Below are 19,624 nucleotides of genomic sequence, written 5' to 3' on the forward strand. Positions count from 1 at the left end.
ACCTCTTGGGAGCTCAGAGGATGTAGGCAGGGTGGACGAAGTCTTTAGGGACAATACCGACGGTACCGTTTAGCTCTCCGACCCACCAGCCATTGATGTTATACTCCTGGAACAGAGCGACACAAGCAGGGTGAGGAGGAGGAACAAGCACAACGATGCACAGAAGACCATGGGAGAATCTCAATTGCATTCTCCTCGCGTCCTCTCCCCTTTCCTCACCGCCTCCTCAAAATCCACTGGAGGGGAAAGCCAGGAGGTCCTTTCCCTCTGAACTTCTCCTCCAGTGGGTTTTGAGGAGGGAACGTGAGGAGTATGCAAATGCAATTCTCCCTGTGTCATCATAGGTTAATAACAGAATTGAGCATTGCCTCAAAATGGCTCTAGATACCTAGTGTTGTCATTATTGGGGTACAGCATCTGAAACCCCAAGGCTAGCTTATATCGATCAATCCATTTGTATGGGGTTTACATTTATAATGCATGTTTGTCAAATCTTTGCCCCCTCTCCTGGCTGTCACTCTGGGCACTGCTGTGATAGATCCCACATCCTCTAATACAGAGAGCTCTGACACCTGACTACAGAGCCAGAGGAATGAGAAACAAACCCACTCCTAATGTCCGGTGGCTGGACAGAGATGATGTATAGACCAGTTAGAGCTCACTGAGCAGAGTGATGGCCCAGGCTGACGTTCTTAGAGCAAGTGAATTTAGCTATGATAAGCAGGTTATCCATCCAGATGTGGCGAACAGAGAGAACATTTTCATACTGTCTGCTCGCCCACACAGAGCCCTGATTCAATGGAATGACAGGGTAATTGAAGGTGGAGTACTCCACTCACAATGGCTAATTCATGTGCTTGCTGATTTTAAGACAACTGAAGCAAGTATACACATTTTCTTCTGGAAAGGTACATGTTCTATTACCTGTGTCCATTTCTAAAACATGGCCCTAATATCTGAAGTCATAAAAACATGTTTTATTGTGGAAATCTAGCTTGAATAGTAATCTATAAAAGCAGAGAAACAGACAGATTGGGGCAGCAGAGAGTAGGAACGAAACAGTTTCCCTCCCACGGGGCTGTCGCAAATCCATTCCTCCAACCACAGTGACAGAAAGTTGTATTTATCTCCCTGGCCCATCTGTGCAGCCAGACAGTCCAACATCCTCCCTGAGAAAGCTCTTTTTGATTATCAGCGCCGCCATTTTAATACAACAGCTACATCGCCACAGTGTTCCAATGGCAGCGTAGGTCTGTCAAGCGTGCCAACTCCATCTTCTTCGTTGCTTACTACGGGTTCATCCAGAGTACGCCTGCTGGAAGGGGAGGTCTCGTATAGAAAGAAGCACAGGGAGTAAATGTATTCTTATGACAATGCCCTAACTTCAATCTCTCCTACCTCCTACAGATTCCCCTCCTTTAATTTGGTGTAATGCGTATCTGAATTTTGGATAGAATGATCTTTAATTCTCAGGAGAAAATACAGTGGGGTTATAGATAACACATTTCTGTGGGCACCAAGGTGCCATGCCATTTCCATACCAAGACATTGTTCTTCAATTTTAAAATAATCAAGTGGCCCTTCATGACAGTCTGGGATGTTTTCTGTGCAGTGGTGGACTTACCATTAGGCAGAAGAGGAATTTCCTTCAGGCCTCACATCAGCAGGGGCCTCATGAACTGGACATAATAAAACTCCAAAATACTAGTAACAAAATATATATTTTTATCTCATAACAGCTGCCTATGAGATATGTTGAAGTAAGTTACATTAAGATCAGAGGAGGCTGGTGGGAGGAGCTACAGGAGGACAGATGGAATCAATGGAATGGTAGCAAACACATCAAACACATGGAAACAACGTGTTTGACTCCGTTCCATTGGTTCCATTCCAGCCATTACAATGAGCTGTCCTCCTATAGCTCCTCCCACCAGCCTCCTCTGGTTAAGCTAGATGAAACAGGACTCACTCTCACAGCTGGCAGTTGATTAAATAAAGCCTTACTACAGCCTATACCTCAGTCATGAGCAAAATAATACAATTGATTTAGGCTACAATCATTATTATTATCACATGAATTATTGCATGCTAAATGTTTCTGATCGGTGATAGATGAGCAAACAAATAAATTAACTACCACCTCCACTTATTTGCCCAGCCAGAGAGCAATTAACAAAATATACAGACGGAGATTCAGTGAAACAAAATCACATTGATTATCAGAAAAATCGGGATAGGCCAGGCTACAACGAGTGAATAGCAAAATCCACTTGTTAAACTACACAACATGCTAGCAGAATGTTCTGATCATTATATATATCAGAATGAAGACAACACTTCTACATAGCTAAATTTCCCAGCGTAATTGTAGGCTTACCAAATATGCAAACGGGAATTCGGGGAGAACAAAAATCTGACACTAATTGATTTATGAAGACGAGTCCCCCACGCTTGTCTCAAAGCAGGCGATGGCGCTTTGCCAATCAAAACAGTGCTGACATTTTCATCTGGTTGACCACACACGGGTATTACCTTAATTTTAGTATAACGATTGGATATGACTTTGGGAGTTTCAGTAGGCCCATAAGCAACAATTTGATACATGCCTTCAATTGCATTAGCCTACTTTATTTCAATTATTCTAATATTGAGTTTGCCAATATTCCAATATTGAGTTTGCTTTTCTAAGACAAGAGCTGTTTCCTTTTCTCCTCACACCGCTGCCGCCCGCCTCTGTGGCACTGTTCTCAACACCACTTTAAATCAATAGCCCTATTTTTCTAGAAATCTGTCTTTTTTCCCGGTTCGGGCTTACATTTCTGTGATGTTGGATCGGGCACAGACTCTGCCTGGGGCCTCTAAATCACTCTGTCTGCCAGTGTTTGAGTGCCCTGAATGTGTATCATATCAGCTACTGTGTGTTGGGAGGAGGTGAGTGAGGACAAAACAGCGCCATATTGCGGCGGTGCGTTGACTCGTTGACCTCGCTGTGACTCCTTCACTGAGAGGGAGTAAATGACCGTGGGCAGAGCCAGCTAAGAGAGGGAGGGAGGGAGCGAGTTGCCATGACAACACCTGCAGCACACCAGCACCATCGTTTATTTACCACTCAAGGGTCTGGCTAATGGTGGCAGGAGGACAGATTGACTGCTAACGATGCCTGAAGAGGGAGAAGGTTGGTTTGACTGTCTCTCATGCAGGAGAAGGAGCACTTTGTATGCCTGCCAGGTCACCGTGACAGCTACATGACCCTATTCCCTGACTTCTCCCCGAGCTCTGCGTTCACTCCTTTTGTAGAGCATCAGGTTCTGCTCACGTTCCATAGTCATATTCTGTCTTTTTACTATTTCTCTTGATGTACACGCAGACACGGACGCGCAAGCAAACACACAGACACTCTTACACACGTACAGTACATACGCACTCACAGACACACACGTACGCAGGAGGATTGCTAATAAGACTGACACATGAGGCATCTTTCCTGCGCTACCAGCTGACTGAAGCAGGCCTCGGGCGTGATGGAGCACAGGAAGTCTCTCATTGCCCTGCCGCTGAACCCGCCGCCTGGGTGTTACAATCTCTCCCTCCTCACCGCCACCCTCCATCTCCCTCCCTTCTTTCTCTCTCTAGCTACCTCTACCTCTCTCCGTTTCGCTCTCATCCACAAGGAAAGTCATGAGGCACACACTGCAGCGCTGCGTCTCTCTCCACTAGTCACCCTAACAAAGAAACAGACACATCTTACAAACCGCAGCCCCTGATCGATCCAACACCATATCTAGTCGAAGCATTTTGCTCACACAGGTGGACTGGACTGCCTTAGGTGTTCTGGAAATATTTTTGTACACACACGTATCCGACCATTGTGGGGGGAAAAGTATACTTATTTTGACAGATATGAATATTCAAAATAAATTCTAGCAATGCCTGTAGAGATTTGGACACATTGTTTTTTAGGGTTGGTGATTTCTTTGTAAAAATCTTCAACATGTTTTGATCCCAGTACTAAACAGGCAATCTTGTAATTTAATCAATGAGATGGATTCAAAGTCGAGAGATGACTGCGCATCAGAGCCGTCTAAAATATGAAAGAACAAATACAAAATAAATGAAAAGAAACAAGCCGCTTCTCTTCTAAGGCCGTTTTGGGATTACAGGATGACTCTTTAACTTAATAGCAATTTAAAGTGGATTTGTGTATGCCACTGAGTGTCTGTAATGATAGCTGTTTACGCCGCCCCTCATTTATAATAATTAGGCAGAATGGATAGGGGTTGCTCAGGCACAGTTCTGGGCTATTGGCTGGGCCTGAATAATGACCTTACTGTAGTTGACCGGTAGATGACCGCTGCCTCCGACATGACCCCAAACCCCAGACTCTGCTCTCTCTCCCCCTGCTACTTTGGGTGGTAAATAAGATGTCTTTCCCTGTCTATAGCCACAAAAGCAGCGAGGGACTTTAAAGGGATGTGTGACAGAGAAAATTATATAGGGGGGGGGGGGGGGGGGGGGGGGGGGGGGTCACACAAAGGGATAAAAGGTTCTTCCTTTGTCTCTTTCTTGCTTGACTTTTCCCATCTGATTGTTTTTCCTCCCTCCCTTTTCTTCCACCATATTCACATGGTGGGACCTACGGGCAATGGGCCAACTGGGGTTGCCATGGGTTTGAGGCAGTTGAGGATATGAGAATATGGCCCTATGGAAATAAGATACTCCCATATTTCCTACACTAATAAAATACAATTTAATACAAAACGAATACAACTTAGGTAGGCTACAATTCCATGTATATAGCCTCGCTATTGTTATTTACTGCTGCTTTTAATTATTTGTTACTTTTATTTCTTGTTTTTTTAGGTATTTTTCTTAAAACTGCAATGTTGCTTGTAAGTAAGCATTTCACTGTAAGGTCTACACCTGTTGTATTCGGCGCATGTGACAAATACAATTTGATTTGATGAATTTTCTCTAAATTTACAACAAGATAGATGTAATGAGAATAATCAAATCAGTTAGTTCTGCTTTAATTGCATTAATAAGGGCTTTTAATTAATTTAATCAATTCTAAATTGTGTTTGTGTTTTTTCCTCTAGCTGCAAACTTCAACATAATTGATAGCCATTTACTTAGGGTAAAGTTCATGTTGATTTAAGAGTGGGACATAGCCTACTAGCGTAAATCAGTCTCAGAGTGCGTGTGTTGTCAACTGTGAAACATTCTCAGTATTATCAGTTGGTCACAAGTCAGCCACTAGATGTCACCAGTGTCCATGTTCTTGATGGCGCTAACGGGCCATTGAAGACTGGAGGAGGCCGGCATGGAACAGTCGTCTCTCTCTCTCTTGCTCTCTCGCTCTCTAATTTCAATTCATGGGCTTTATTGGCATAGGGAACATATGTTAACATTGCCAAAGCAAGTGAAATAGATAATAAACAATTAACTGTAAACATTACACTTACAAAAGTTCAAAAAATAATAAAGGCATTCCAAATGTCATATTATGTATATATACAGTGTTGTAATGATGTGCAAATAGTTAAAGTACAAAAGGGAAAATAAATAAACATAAATATAGGTTGTATTTACAATGGTGTTTGTTCTTCACTGGTTGCCCTTTTCTTGTGGCAACAGGTCACAAATCTTGCTGCTGTGATGGCACTCTATGGTATTTCACCCAATAGATATGGGAGTTTATCAAAATTGGATTTGTTTTAGAATTCTTTGTGGGTCTGTGTAATTTGAGGGAAATATGTGTCTCTAATATGGTCACACATTTGGCAGGAGGTTAGGAAGTGTGCACATAGCCTGTCTTCTCTTGAGAGCCAGGTCTGCCTTTGGTGGCCTTTCTCAATAGCAAGGCTATGCTCACTGAGTCTGTACATAGTCAAAGATTTCCTTCATTTTGGGTCAGTCACAGTGGTCAGGTATTCTGCCACTGTGTACTCTCTGTTTAGGGCCAAATAGCATTCTAGTTTGCTCTATTTTTTGTAAATTCTTTCCAATGTGTCAAGTAATTATCTTTTTGTTTTCTCATGATTTGGTTGGGTCTAATTGTGTTGCTTTCCTGGGGCTCTGTGGGGTCTGTTTGTGAACAGAGCCCCAGGACCAGCTTGCTTAGGGGCTCTTCTCCAGGTTAATTTCTCTGTAGGTGATGGCTTTGTTATGGAAGGTTTGGGAATCACTTCCTTTTAGGTGGTTGTAGAATTGAACGGCTCTTTTCTGGATTTTGATCATTAGCGGGTATCGGCCTAATTGTGCTCTGCATGCATTATTTGGTGTTTTACATTGTACACTGAGGATATTTTTGCAGAATTCTGCATGCAGAGTCTCAATTTGGTGTTTGCCCCATTTTGTGAATTCTTGGTTGGTGAGCGGACCCCAGACAACACAACCAGAAAGGGCAATGGGTTCTATAACTGATTCAAGTATTTTTAGCCAGATCCTAATTGGTATGTTGAATTTTATGTTCCTTTTGAAGGGGTAGAAGGCCCTTCTTGCCTTGTCTCTCAGATCGTTCACAGCTTTGTGGAAGTTACCTGTGGTGCTGATGTTTAGGCCAAGGTATTTATAGTTTTTTGTGTGCTCTAGGGCAATGGTGTCTAGATGGAATTTGTATTTGTGGTCCTGGCAACTGGACCTTTTTTGGAACACCATTATTTTAGTCTTACTGAGATTTACTGTCAGGGCCCAGGTCTGACAGAATGAGTGCAGAATATCTAGGTGCTGCTATAGGCCCTCCTTGGTTGGCGACAAGGAGGGCCTCTCTCCCTCCCTCCCGCCCCCTAGCTCTCTCTCTCTCTCCTTGTGAGGTGCACGTCCCGGGTGGACAGAGCAGAGTGGGGAAGAGAGATCAGAGAGAGGGGTGGAGAGAGAGAGAGAGAGAGAGAGAGGGGTGGAGAGGAGAGAGAGAGAGAGAGAGAGCGAGAGCAGAGAGAGAGCAGAGAGATGGCAGTGATTGCTGGAGTTTAAAGGAGCCTGGATGGGTTTACATCGTAAATCTCTCCCCACTCCAACCCTGCCGTTCTACAAGAGTGCCTCTGGGAATACCGGAATGTGGCAGCTGACCTGTGGAGCTGTGTCTTTTGATTCCAGCTAGCTACATAAATTATAGTCCTGGAATGCAGGACAACCCAACGGATTAGTGAGAAACATGCTTAGGAGTCAATATAAGCAATACGGATGTTAGGAGAGCAAAGGTTTACTAATTGCAGACATTTTGTCAGCAAATTCATGATATATTGTACATGTACAATAAACAGGCCCAACCTGTCAGTTCTGCATAATGAGAACTCAAAACAGTTAGCATTTTAGTATGAATAAGTAGGCTCTATCCAGTAGTTAGTATAGTATATCCAAAAATGATATAAAAATGGTAGAGCGTAAAATAGTATGGATCTTTATTAGGAGAATCTATAACAGAAAAAAATCCCACGCTCTAAAATGTCATTGCAAAGCCAAAAGCTATAGAAGACAGTGCAAGCTCTCAGCAATAAAAGGCCAGTGCAAAGACATAAGATAGTTGCTATGTGTTTCTTTGTGGACGGGAGACTGGGTACCAAGTTCATCATCCGTGAAACCAGCGGCAGACTCTGCCAGATTAATCTAGTAAAACGAATGGAATGAATACGAGTTGTGGCTTTACTCATATATTTACGTTCCCACTGACACCACACACACACACACACACACACACACACACACACACACACACACACACACACACACACACACACACACACACACACACACACACACACACACACACACACACACACACAATCCCCTCTCATATAGACACAGTACAAACCCCCCCAGCAAAAAAAACCTGCAAAAATGCACCTCTTTACAGTAAGTTCTCGCTAGATCAATAATGATTGATGGGGGCTCTTTGTATAATCGTCATGTTCTACTCAGTTCATAGCCGTACGACACAGTGCCTGTGGCTAGCCCCTAGCCTGGTCGGCACTCCGGTAGTCAATCAAATCGCAGCTTAAAAATAACAGTTTGTTAGCACCATTGATTTAGCACTTAGAGCGTGTCCTTTCTACCTTGTAATTATGGTCAGTGTTGACATAGAGCACATACACCCAGCCTCCCCCCAGCACCCTAAGCCTCTGTTCAGGAGAATTTATGGGTCTTAGTTTTATATGGCCATTTTATGTCTGTGTTCCCCAGTTAGAGCGAGGCTTGAGCTGCAGCCAAAGGCCTGTATTTCATTCGTTGAGGTCAGGGTTCCAAGGAAACCCCTGTTGAACTAAATAGTCTGCTCCACTGTTGAACCAGAGGGAACAGGGATTCCCCTCCCTTAAGGCTCATTAAAACACACGATTGCCATGTAGTGTCCTAATCATGTCATTAATGTCATTCATGAGGGAAATATGATACAAGGTTATGACTCTGAATGGGGCACGGGTGGACTCATGTCACACTAAACCAAAACCTTCCATTCAGAAACAGACAGGAAGGAATCGCCTCTAAATGAATTACAATGAGGCCCTCACTTTTAATCCATTAAGGGACTGTTAGAATGCTCTGTTAGAATGCTCTGTTAGAATGCTCTGTTGGAATGCTCTGTTGGAATGCTCTGTTGGAATGCTCTGTTAGAATGCTCTGTTGGAATGCTCTGTTAGAATGCTCTGTTAGAATGCTCTGTTAGAATGCTCTGTTAGAATGCTCTGTTAGAATGCTCTGTTAGAATGCTCTGTTAGAATGCTCTGTTGGAATGCTCTGTTAGAATGCTCTGTTAGAATGCTCTGTTAGAATGCTCTGTTAGAATGCTCTGTTAGAATGCTCTGTTAGAATGCTCTGTTAGAATGCTCTGTTAGAATGCTCTGTTGGAATGCTCTGTTGGAATGCTCTGTTGGAATGCTCTGTTAGAATGCTCTGTTAGAATGCTCTGTTAGAATGCTCTGTTAGAATGCTCTGTTAGAATGCTCTGTTAGAATGCTCTGTTAGAATGCTCTGTTAGAATGCTCTGTTAGAATGCTCTGTTAGAATGCTCTGTTAGAATGCTCTGTTAGAATGCTCTGTTAGAATGCTCTGTTAGAATGCTCTGTTAGAATGCTCTGTTAGAATGCTCTGTTAGAATGCTCTGTTGCAATGCTCTGTTGGAATGCTCTGTTAGAATGCTCTGTTAGAATGCTCTGTTAGAATGCTCTGTTAGAATGCTCTGTTAGAATGCTCTGTTAGAATGCTCTGTTAGAATGCTCTGTTAGAATGCTCTGTTGCAATGCTCTGTAGACCATCATGTTATTATGAAAACTAAGGGGAAAAGCTTGACAAAACAAGAGTAATCTGTGTCACTATAGCTGTGTACCAGACAGTACAGCTACAACCAACCAAGAGTTGGTCTGTTACAGTGAAAGGTAGGCAACCCAACACCTATACCAAATGGTAATACTGTAGCACTCTGGTAACGTCCTGATACACCTCCAATAAATTCAGAGCAGGTGGCATTATTCTTCTTCTATGAAAAATGTAATGGGTTGTTTTGACATTCCCCTATAAACTAGTACCCTTAGGGCTCTATTTTCGGCTGGTGTTAAACCACGCTCGTTGGCAATTTCAACCTGCTATTTTACAACCCTTGCACCAGGATTGGTAGTTTACCTGTCATATATCAGCTCGCTTGTGCTGAGGTGGGAGGGGTGGCAATATCTGAGGTGTGTGCTTAAAAAGCGCCAAAGTGTCAATTTCAGGAAGTGTTGGTGGGGATATTTAAGACCAAACAAAGGCTTGTCTTAGAGGTAACATGTTGGTTATGGTAAGGATTTTGTCCAGCAGAAGTGCTACCTATCTACCCGTGACGCACAGTGCCCATATGCTCATGGAACAAGAGAGGAGATGTGCTTTTTGTGCCAGTAACCCTCGTATATATAAAACATATATACATTTTTTCCCCATTTCGCATCATTTGTTGAAAAATCAAGCATAGTCTCCCCTCAATGAAGGGTGTTTTTTTTGTTCTGCCCAATGCATTCAGCAAGTAGTCCTACTAGTAGCCAAGCCTATCAATAAAGGCTTTGACTCCTGAGACTGCTTTGAAATAAATCACCAAAGCTTTTTTAAAGGCCCAATGCAGACATATTCATATCAATATCAAATCCTTTTTGGGTAATAATTTTCCATAGAAATTGACAAAAATAGCTTTTTAGCAAAAAACGACACTATAATATATATATGCAAAATGATGTGGACCCCCTTCAAATTAGTGTATAACATCGAGCATACAGCCATGCATTCTCCAGAGACAAACATTGGCAGTAGAATGGCCTTACTGAAGAGCTCAGTGACATTCAACGTGGCACCGTCATAGGATGCCACCTTTCCAACAAGTCAGCTCGTCAAATTTCTGCCCTGCTACAGCCGCCCAGGTCAACTGTAAGTGCTGTTATTGAGAAACAACAGCTCAGCCGCAAAGTGGTAGGCCACACAAGCTCACAGAACGGGACCGCCGAGTGCTGAGGCGCTTAAAAATCGTCTATCCTCTGTTGCAACACTCACTAGCAACATCAGCAACGTTCGCCGGGAGCTTCATGAAATGGGTTTCCATAGCTGAGCAGCCGCACACAAGCTTAAGACCACCATGCGCAATGCCAAGCGTCGGCTGGAGTGGTGTAAAGCTCGCCGCCATTGGAATCTGGAGCAGTGGAAACGCGTTCTATGGAGTGATGAATCACTCGTCACCATCTGGCAGTCCAACGGACAAATCTGGGTTTTGCCTGATGCCAGGAGAACGCTACCTGCCCCAATGCATAGTGCCAACTGTAAAGTTTGGTGGAGGAGAAATAATGGTCTGGGGCTGTTTTTCATGGTCCGGGCTATGGCCCCTTAGTTCCAGTGAAGGGAAATCTTAGCGCTACAGCATACAATTACATTTTAGATGATTCTGTGCTTCCAACTTTGTGGCAACAGTTTGGGGAAGGCCCTCTCCTGTTTCAGCATGACAATGCCCCCATGCACAAAGCGAGGTCCATACAGAAATGGTTTGTCGAGATCAGTGTGGGAGAACTTGACTGGCCTGCACAGAGCCCTGATCTCAACCCTATCGAACACCTTCGAGATGAATTGGAACACCGACTGCGAGCCAGGCCTAAATGCCCAACATCAGTGCCTGACCTCAATGATTATTTTGTGGTTGAATGGAAGCAAGTCCCTGCAGCAATGTTCCAACATCTAGTGGAAAACCTTCCCAGAAGAGTGGGGGCTGTTATAACAGCAAAGGGGGACCAACTCCATATTAATACTCATGATTTTGGAATGAGATGTTCAACGAGCAGGTGTCCACATACTTTTGGTCATGTAGTGTATTTCTCAAGGAAGAATTTTGCTAGGACTGTCTGGGAGTGGTCTGAGTGGGGAGGGAAAACTTCAAACTAGCTCTTATTGGCAGAAAGGTTTGGAACTCTCTTTGTTATTGGTCTATTAACCAATTCACAGCCTGGCGATGTCACCAGGCAAGCTGAAACCTCAGCCCATGCAACTCACGCTGATTAGACGTTCCTGTATAGGTTGTATTTTCAACCAGCAACTATCAGGAAATAACACTGATCCATTTTTTTCTCTCACACTTTTACAGTGTTAGTTTCATCACCCGTTGTACAATAGCATACAAAACAAAGTAAAAATATCATTTTGACTGCACTGGGCCTTTAAAAGATTAAGTTTGGGAGCAGAAAAACAGTGAGCTGACACCCCCTTTTTTTTGTAGCCTATTGTACATTATTTTAGCCATTGTTTCATTGCTCTTGTTCAAATATCCATCCCCATTTCTATAGAGCACCTCTCATCTGGTTACCAAAGACGGCTGCTCCAAACATATTTAAATGATGCAGTCATATAATGCCATATCAACCGTTGGCCTAGGCTATATCTTGCTAGAACGTGCCTCACACATGCAGTACCATTTACAAGAGCCTAGTATTTTTGATTTGAGGAGAAGTGCGATGCGTAAAGACGTGGGCTTATACTCGTTGAAGCCAATTACAACGCTGACTGCCAACACGCCAAACATTTTGAGCAAAAACGGGATGTTTTTTTAAACTTTTGCTATTAGTTGTTACTGTAGCCTATGCTATTTAATAAACTGTAGTATCAATCCACCGTGTACTGGGATTAGAATATTCTGGGCCCCCAGCCGAATTGGAGTTGATGACAACGCAAAGACCGTCAATAACCGACAGAACTTGAGATGGCAGCATGCAGTATTAAGTCATGCAGTATTAAGTCATGCAGTATTAAGTCATGCAGTATTAAGTCATGCAGTATTAAGTCATTTAAGTCATGCAGTATTAAGTCATGCAGTATTAAGTCATGCAGTATTAAGTCATGCAGTATTAAGTCATTTAAGTCATGCAGTATTAAGTCATGCAGTATTAAGTCATGCAGTATTAAGTCATGCAGTATTAAGTCATTTAAGTCATGCAGTATTAAGTCATGCAGTATTAAGTCATGCAGTATTAAGTCATGACACGCGTTGATTGGCCAGTGCGTGGCCAAGCCCTCCTCACACCTAAAATGTATTTATTCATCAAAACCCAGCCCTTTCGCGGCACCGCCAGCTATGAATATAGCAACAAATATTTCGGACACACCCCGTGTCCTAGACCATTGCGTTAGGCTCGTTAAAGAAACGTCTTTATCTGACACTGCAGAGGAGACCACCTTGTTCAGCTAAGAGTTTATTAACTATTCCACTGGAAGACTGGAAATGATCCTTAACTCTTTCTACAACATGTCAAATAGTACCGCTTATGCATACTGTAAAAAACAGGATATATGATGACACACAAATCCAAGCCTTCCAATACTGCTTCAATCTGCAAACAAGGTCCTGAAAAGCTTTGAGGGCGGCAATGCCCAAATTGCAACAGATTGATTTCCAGTAGAGAGGCTGTAACACATAGATACACTGCATGTTTCTACACAATGGCCATAAAACACAGGGAAATAGATTGAAGGAAAAGAGCTGAGATGCAGGATGCTTCACCTGCAGTTTGTGTTCAACACAGCAGGGGTTTTGCATGGCTGCTCTCTCAATTAACCCTCATGATACAGATACAGACTCAGTAATGAACCCCAATCCCATTATAGAAGATCTGATGGGCATTTCTCCCCCAGTGGCTCAAGGATAGACAATGGAGGGGTTGGAATAGAATACAATTGATTAGAATAGAATAAAACAGAACTGTTTAGAATAGAATAGAATCTACACGTAACTACCAAAATAAAGGAAACACCATAAATTGTCTTAATAAGGCGTGAGGCCACCACGAGCCAGAACAGCATCAATTCACCTTGGAATGGATTCTACAAGTTTCTGGAAGTATATTGGGGCGATGCAACACCATTCTTGCACAAGAGATTCCATAATTTGGTGTTTTGTGGATGGTGGCAGAAAACTGTCTCTGCAAACGCTTCAAAATCTCCCATAAGTGTTCAATTAAATAAGTTTTTATGCTCATCAAAACAATCAGTGACCGCTCGTGCCCTTTCGATGGGGGTATTGTTATCCTATGGGAGCATGGCCATAGTAGGCAAAATAATGGCCAAAATAATGGCCAGCCCAGCATTTTTATACATGACCGTAAGCATGGTGGGATTCCAGTTGCTTAATTAACTCAGAAACCACACCTGTGTGGAAGCATCTGCTTTCAATATACTTTCTATCCCTTGTTTACTCAAGTGTTTCCGTTATTTTTGCAATTACCTGTATATAGCATGTTGATGAAGTGCATGAAGGAACTGTGACTGGCGTTGTTGATGCTGACCTTACTGACGATGTAGATGAGGTCACCTCTTTGGAAGGCCAGCTCGTCAGGCTCGTCTGCCTCACAGTCCCACAAGCCCTGGTAGTAATTGGCATAGTCTATGGACCACCCTGAGCAAAAACACACAATGCTGTTACCTAAAATATTACACTTGAATCGAGAGTCTAAATATCAAAACACTTTGAATAACTTGAATAGTGAGTACTACCCCTATCAAAACTCTATTTATCTGAAAGACACACCTACACACCTCCTCTCTAGAACAGCAGCTTGCTGATATCATATGTCCTTCCTACCCTCATCTATCTTGTATTAACATAAACAGCTGGCAAATTCTGACAAAGATGACTTTGCGAAAGAGGAGAAGTTGATACAGATCATTGAAGGGTCATCCAAAATGTTGTTTGTTTTTAACTTTTTCCTATTTTGCTGGTCAGTGAATGCTGTGAGTGGGATTCAGACCTGGTTTCATGCTCTTCTCACTGATCTCCTCAGTGGATCCTGGAATGTCATCCTCTGGAAAACAGAATGAAAACTGAGGTGAGACATTTAAAAAAGAACTTTCCTGAAACAAAATCATGCACTTTCTGTGTTGTGGAGATGTAGGGTACAGCCTGTCTTCCCACCACCTCCCTTGGCCCTCCAGTGCCTTTTAAGAAAATCTGAGAGCAACCAAAGAAGGGGAGAGAGATTTATTAGTGATAGGGTGAGAAAGTGAAAAAAAGAGACTGCCATTCGATACACCATCTGTGGTCAGGGTCAACTCTGTACCCATCCCAGATGGCTTTCTATGGTGAAAAGGCATATTTCTCTCCAACCAATGATTTCGGCAAAGGGGAAACAGAACCTTTATGTATCTCAAATGGAGGTATGGATGATGACACGGAGAAGTCACCCCCTTTGGTCGTTCTCAGGACCCATTTAGCCACCCACCTGCCTGTGGGACAGTCCTGTATTTCCTCTATAACTACAGCCACACCTCTGACGCTCTTATTAGGATAACATGATTTATAATGTGTAATTAGTCTTTGAGTTACAGTGATAGTGATACACCTCCAAGGGGTTATGAGAGCGTGTGTCTGTGTGTCTGTTCTCATACCTGGGAGCACCTCGTAGATATCATCCTCTTCCTCTTCCCCCCCCTGGCTGGACCTCCCTTCCTCCTGGCTACTGAGAGAGGCTTTGACCTGCTGGGGCAGGACTGGGAAGGGGGCGGGCCAAGGGGGATGCCTGGCCACCCCCTCAATGTCATCATAGGTCTCATCCTCAAAGGGGATAAAGCTGGAACTCAAATCTGCATAGAACACAGGCACGGCATAAATAATGAGCAGTATCTCTGTATAGAGCACAGTAAGAGTCACATCCCCTTGAGTTCCCATAGGACCCAGAGTAGTAGATGGCATCTGACATTCCCTGTTGACTGTATTTTCAAAAGATCTGTGAAATATCTAGTCATTCTGATGGACATTCGTGGACACCTTTGATGACCAGCCGGGGGGAAAAGGAAGTGAACAATCTCAAATTCACCCAGCATAAACCAACAGCAAACAGGGAGAAAAACCTTTGCCTCCAACTCCCTGTATATCTGGGTCTTGTATAGTAGTAAAAGTGGACAAGACAAATGATGTGGTGTCTGTTACTTCCCGCAAGTCAGCCCATTTCAGAGCAGCCGGTGCAGCCGGTGCAGCCTGCCTCTCTCAGACGGAGCAGCGCTGTGATTGCTGGCGACTGGGCACTGCAACACAGGGTATCGGCTCCTCTGTGATACGCCATTGGCCAGGCAAAAATCAATGCCGCTAGAGGATAGCCAGAACGTCTACCAATAAATTTCCCGTAAGGAGGAAATCGGTCGGGGGGGGGGGGGGGGGTGGCCTGCATGACATGAATGCCTTGTGACGTGGTGGATGAGGAGGTTCGGAAGGCGTCTGATTGGTCAGTTTGGGGATGGATATATTTGGGAATGGATATAAATGGTTTATTTCCTGCCCTTTCAGGCCAAAAAGTCAGTGAGGCAATACCAATCTAACAGAGGACAAGAAAACATACATAATCATCACTATATCCTTTTCTATTACTGTGTCTTTGAAATAGCTTTGGAAATATGTTGACATACCTTTCAGGACAAAGTTGATCTGGTCCACCCATTCCCTGGCTTCTCGCAGACTGCTAGCAGTGAACTGGGGAGGATCATACAATATGATCATTAGGTAAGACTGGTATGCTATGAAACATCACTGGGAGGAGTCCCTTGTATTGCTTTTGTACTGTACACCCACCTGGAAGGAGTGTCGGCCAGGGGCACTCAGCTCAAAGCAGCCATTTTTCTTGGAGTCTTTACGTAGGTTGGCCACCATCTCTGCACTGTAACCCTTGATATAGAAGGAGCCCTTCTGCTGCTTGTCTGAAGGAAAAACAGTGTTAACTCAATCTCCTCACCCAAATGTTCACATGTATGAGTTCCAGGCATAAATAACTGTACATGGATAAATTGTATGTCTTAGTGTGACATGAGGGTTTCAAACCGACCTTTGTCACTCCCAAAGTAGTAGAATATTGTGTTTTTGAGGACACACCATCGCTTTTGCCATTCTAAGCTGAAGAAGCTGTGGTCTACATGGAAAACGGAATGAAAACAAGCCTTTGAATTAGCACTCAACGTGACATATTTGCATCATATTTGACTCCATAATCTACCTTGTCGTTTCTTCTCCAGGTAGCCTTGTTTCAAGATGTTGCTGAGATCCTGGGCTGCCACCATTTGGATCTCCTCAAAGTCTGTGGAAGATCACGAAGTAGGATGTAAACAAAATCATCAAATCAAATGTTATTGGTCACATACACCTGGTTAGTAGATGTTATTGCGAGTGTAGCGAAATGCTTGTGCTTCTAGTTCCGAAAGTACAGTAATATCGAACAAGTAATCTAACAATTCCCCAACAACTACCTAATACACACAAATCTAAAGGGGTGAATGAGAATATGTACATGTAAGTATATGGATGAGCAATAGCCGAGCGGCATAGGCAAGGTGCAATAGATGGTATAAAATACAGTATATACATGTGATATGAGTAATGTAAGATATGTAGGCATTATTTAGAGTGCATTGTATAAAGTGACTAGTGATCCATTTATTAAAGTGGCCAGTGATTGGGTCTCAATGTAGGCAGCAGCCTCTCTGAGTTAGTGAATGCTGTTTAGCAGTCTGATTGCCTTGAGATAGAAGTTGTTTTTCAGTCTCTCGTTACCAGCTTTGATGCACCTGTACTGAGCTCGTCTTCTGGATGATAGCGTGGTGAACAGGCAGTGGCTCGGGTGGTTGATGTCCTTGATGATCATTTTGGCCTTCCTGTGACATCGGGTGCTGTAGGTGTCATGGAGGGCAGGTAGTTTGCCCCCGGTGAAGTGTTGTGCAGACCGCACCACCCTCTGGAGAGCCTTGTGGTTGAGGGCGGTGCAGTTGCCGTACCAGGTTGTGATACAGCCCGATTGTGCATCTGTAAAGGTTTGTCAGGGTTTTGGGTGACAAGCCAAATTTCTTCAGCCTCCTGAGGTTGAAGAGGCGCTGTTGCGCCTTCTTCACCACACTGTCTGTGTGGGTGGACCATTTCAGTTTGTCTGTGATGTGTACGCCGAGGAACTTAAAACTTTCCACCTTCTCCACTGCTGTCCCTTCGGTGTGGATAGGGGGGTTCTCCCTCTGCTGTTTTCTGAAGTCCACGATCATCTCCTTTGTTTTGTTGACGTTGAGTGAGAGGTTGTTTTCCTGACACCACACTCCGAGTGCCCTCACCTCCTCCCTGTAGGCTGTCTCGTCATTGTTGGTAACCAAGCCCACTGCTGTTGTGTTGTCTGCAAACTTGATGATTGAGTTGGAGGTGTGCATGGCCACGCAGTCGTGGGTGCGGGAGACACGAGGGGGCTGAGCATGCACTTTTGTGGGGCCCCAGTGTTGAGGGTCAGCGAAGTAGAGACATTGTATTATACCTTCACCACCTGGGTGCGGCCCGTCACAAAGTCCAGGACCCAATTGCACAGGGCGGGGTTGAGACCCAGGGCCTCCAACTTGATGATGAGCTTGGAGGGTACTATGGTGTTGAATGCTGAGCTGTAGTCAATGAACAGCATTCTTACATAGGTGTTCCTTTTGTCCAGATGGAATAGGGCAGTGTGCAGTGTGATGGCGATTGTGTCGTCTGTGGACCTGTTGGGGCGGTATGCAAACTGAAGTGGGTCTAGGGTGGCCGGTAAGGTGGAGGTGATATGATCCTTGACTAGTCTCTCTTGGGTACAGGAACAATGGTAGCCATCTTGAAGCATGTGGGAACAGCAGACTGGGATAGGGAGTGATTGAATATGTCCGTAAACACACCAACTAGCTGGTCTGCGCATGCTCTGAGGACATGGCTAGGGATGCCATCTGGACCAGCAGCCTTGCGAGGGTTAACACGTTTAAATGTTATACTCACATCAGCCACGGAGAAGGGGGGGTGCAGTCATTGTTAGCGGGCCGCGACAGTGGCACTGTATTATCCTCAAAGCGGGCAAAGAAGGTGTTTAGTTTGTCTGGAAGCGTGACGTCGGTGTCCGTGACGTGGCTGGTTTTCTTTTTGTAGTCCGTGATTTCCTGTAGACCCTGCCACATACGTATTGTGTCTGAGCCGTTGAATTGCAACTCCAACTTGTCCCTGTAGTGGCATTTTGCTTGTTCGATTACATTGCAGAGGGAATAATTACACTGTTTATATTCAGTCATATTCCCAGACCTCTTTCCATGGTTAAATACAGTGGATCGGGCTTTCAGTTTTGCGCGAATTCAGTATTTGTCATGGGTATTTGTCATGGGTATTTGTCATGGGTATTTGTCATGGGCTCCATGTTGAAGATGGTTCTCTCCTGCTCAAAGAGCAGTAACAGGCCACACTGCGGCAGGCCCGGAATCAAATACACCACTGCAGCTTTGGGGAAACTGGGATCAATACATTTACAGCACTTCTGCTGCTATTGCTGTTGTGCTGCAGATTAGCAATGCAGCAGATACGGGGAATGACCAGATTGGGTCTCTGTATGGCTCCCTGGCCTGGAGCTTCAGTCATACATTGACTATGCACCTCAGAGGCCTTTAGGTGTGTGCTATTAACTGACCCGGGATCTAACAGATGTGCTACAGAGAGTCGTACCATGTTACAAGTGTAGCAGTGTAAATGAAGGGCATTTAAACATCCACTACATCTTAAATGGCCATTCCTTGTCTCACTTTAGGATTACATGTAGGATTCCACAGTTGACTGGAATTCAACCAAGGTGCCTGTCCTCCTGAACATGGCAAAACAAAGCTCAATCCTGATTCTCAATTCATCTGTCATCGGGCTTCGACCTAGTTACCAAGAAGGGAGGATGGGGGAACAGGTGGCCTCCTTTGGTTTGGAGTGCAGGAGCCGTTATAAAACCCATTTATACTAGTCTGGGTGACCTTTCATTCAGACCACTGATGACAGGGAAAGAGGCCTGGAATCCATCCCCTTTGAACCAGACCTTGACATCCTAAGAACAAAACCAAACACGCCGCGCCCAACTGTGTCTTCTTGTCCAAACAAAGTATATGTTTAGCCAAGAGGAGCCTCTCTCTCGTTTATTATAAAATCCAAAACACGAGAGAGGAGGAGAGAGAGCTGGTAGCCTGGAGACTGCACTGGTAGATCTGAAATTCTCCCCTAGACGAAATGTCAGTGGCTATCTGCTCCTGTCGTTTTAGTGTAGGCAAATGAATCTGGTCCAGAGTGCAATGGAATCAAAGTTATATCTGAACGTCATGCCGTATAAGAACCATTAGAGATTGATGTTATAAGCCA

General features: G+C 44.0%; 1 protein-coding gene across 1 annotated transcript in view; it reads right to left on the reverse strand.

Annotated features, from left to right (window-relative positions):
- LOC106579312 (src kinase-associated phosphoprotein 1) overlaps positions 1-19,624 on the reverse strand; it is a 36,356-nt gene that overhangs the window by 1,354 nt on the left and 15,378 nt on the right. The window contains exons 5-12 of the mRNA XM_014159125.3: positions 16,467-16,547; positions 16,299-16,382; positions 16,049-16,173; positions 15,886-15,949; positions 14,872-15,066; positions 14,235-14,288; positions 13,773-13,882; positions 3-106 (exon numbers count right to left, since the gene is read on the reverse strand). Of these exons, the coding sequence (XP_014014600.2) occupies positions 14-106; positions 13,773-13,882; positions 14,235-14,288; positions 14,872-15,066; positions 15,886-15,949; positions 16,049-16,173; positions 16,299-16,382; positions 16,467-16,547 (806 nt within the window). The 3' untranslated portion in view covers positions 3-13. The remainder of the gene's footprint in view (positions 1-2; positions 107-13,772; positions 13,883-14,234; positions 14,289-14,871; positions 15,067-15,885; positions 15,950-16,048; positions 16,174-16,298; positions 16,383-16,466; positions 16,548-19,624) is intronic.

The sequence above is a fragment of the Salmo salar genome, chromosome 19 (genome assembly GCF_965601325.2).
Source record: "Salmo salar chromosome 19, fSalSal1, whole genome shotgun sequence".
In the NCBI taxonomy this organism is placed as follows: Eukaryota; Metazoa; Chordata; class Actinopteri; order Salmoniformes; family Salmonidae; genus Salmo; species Salmo salar.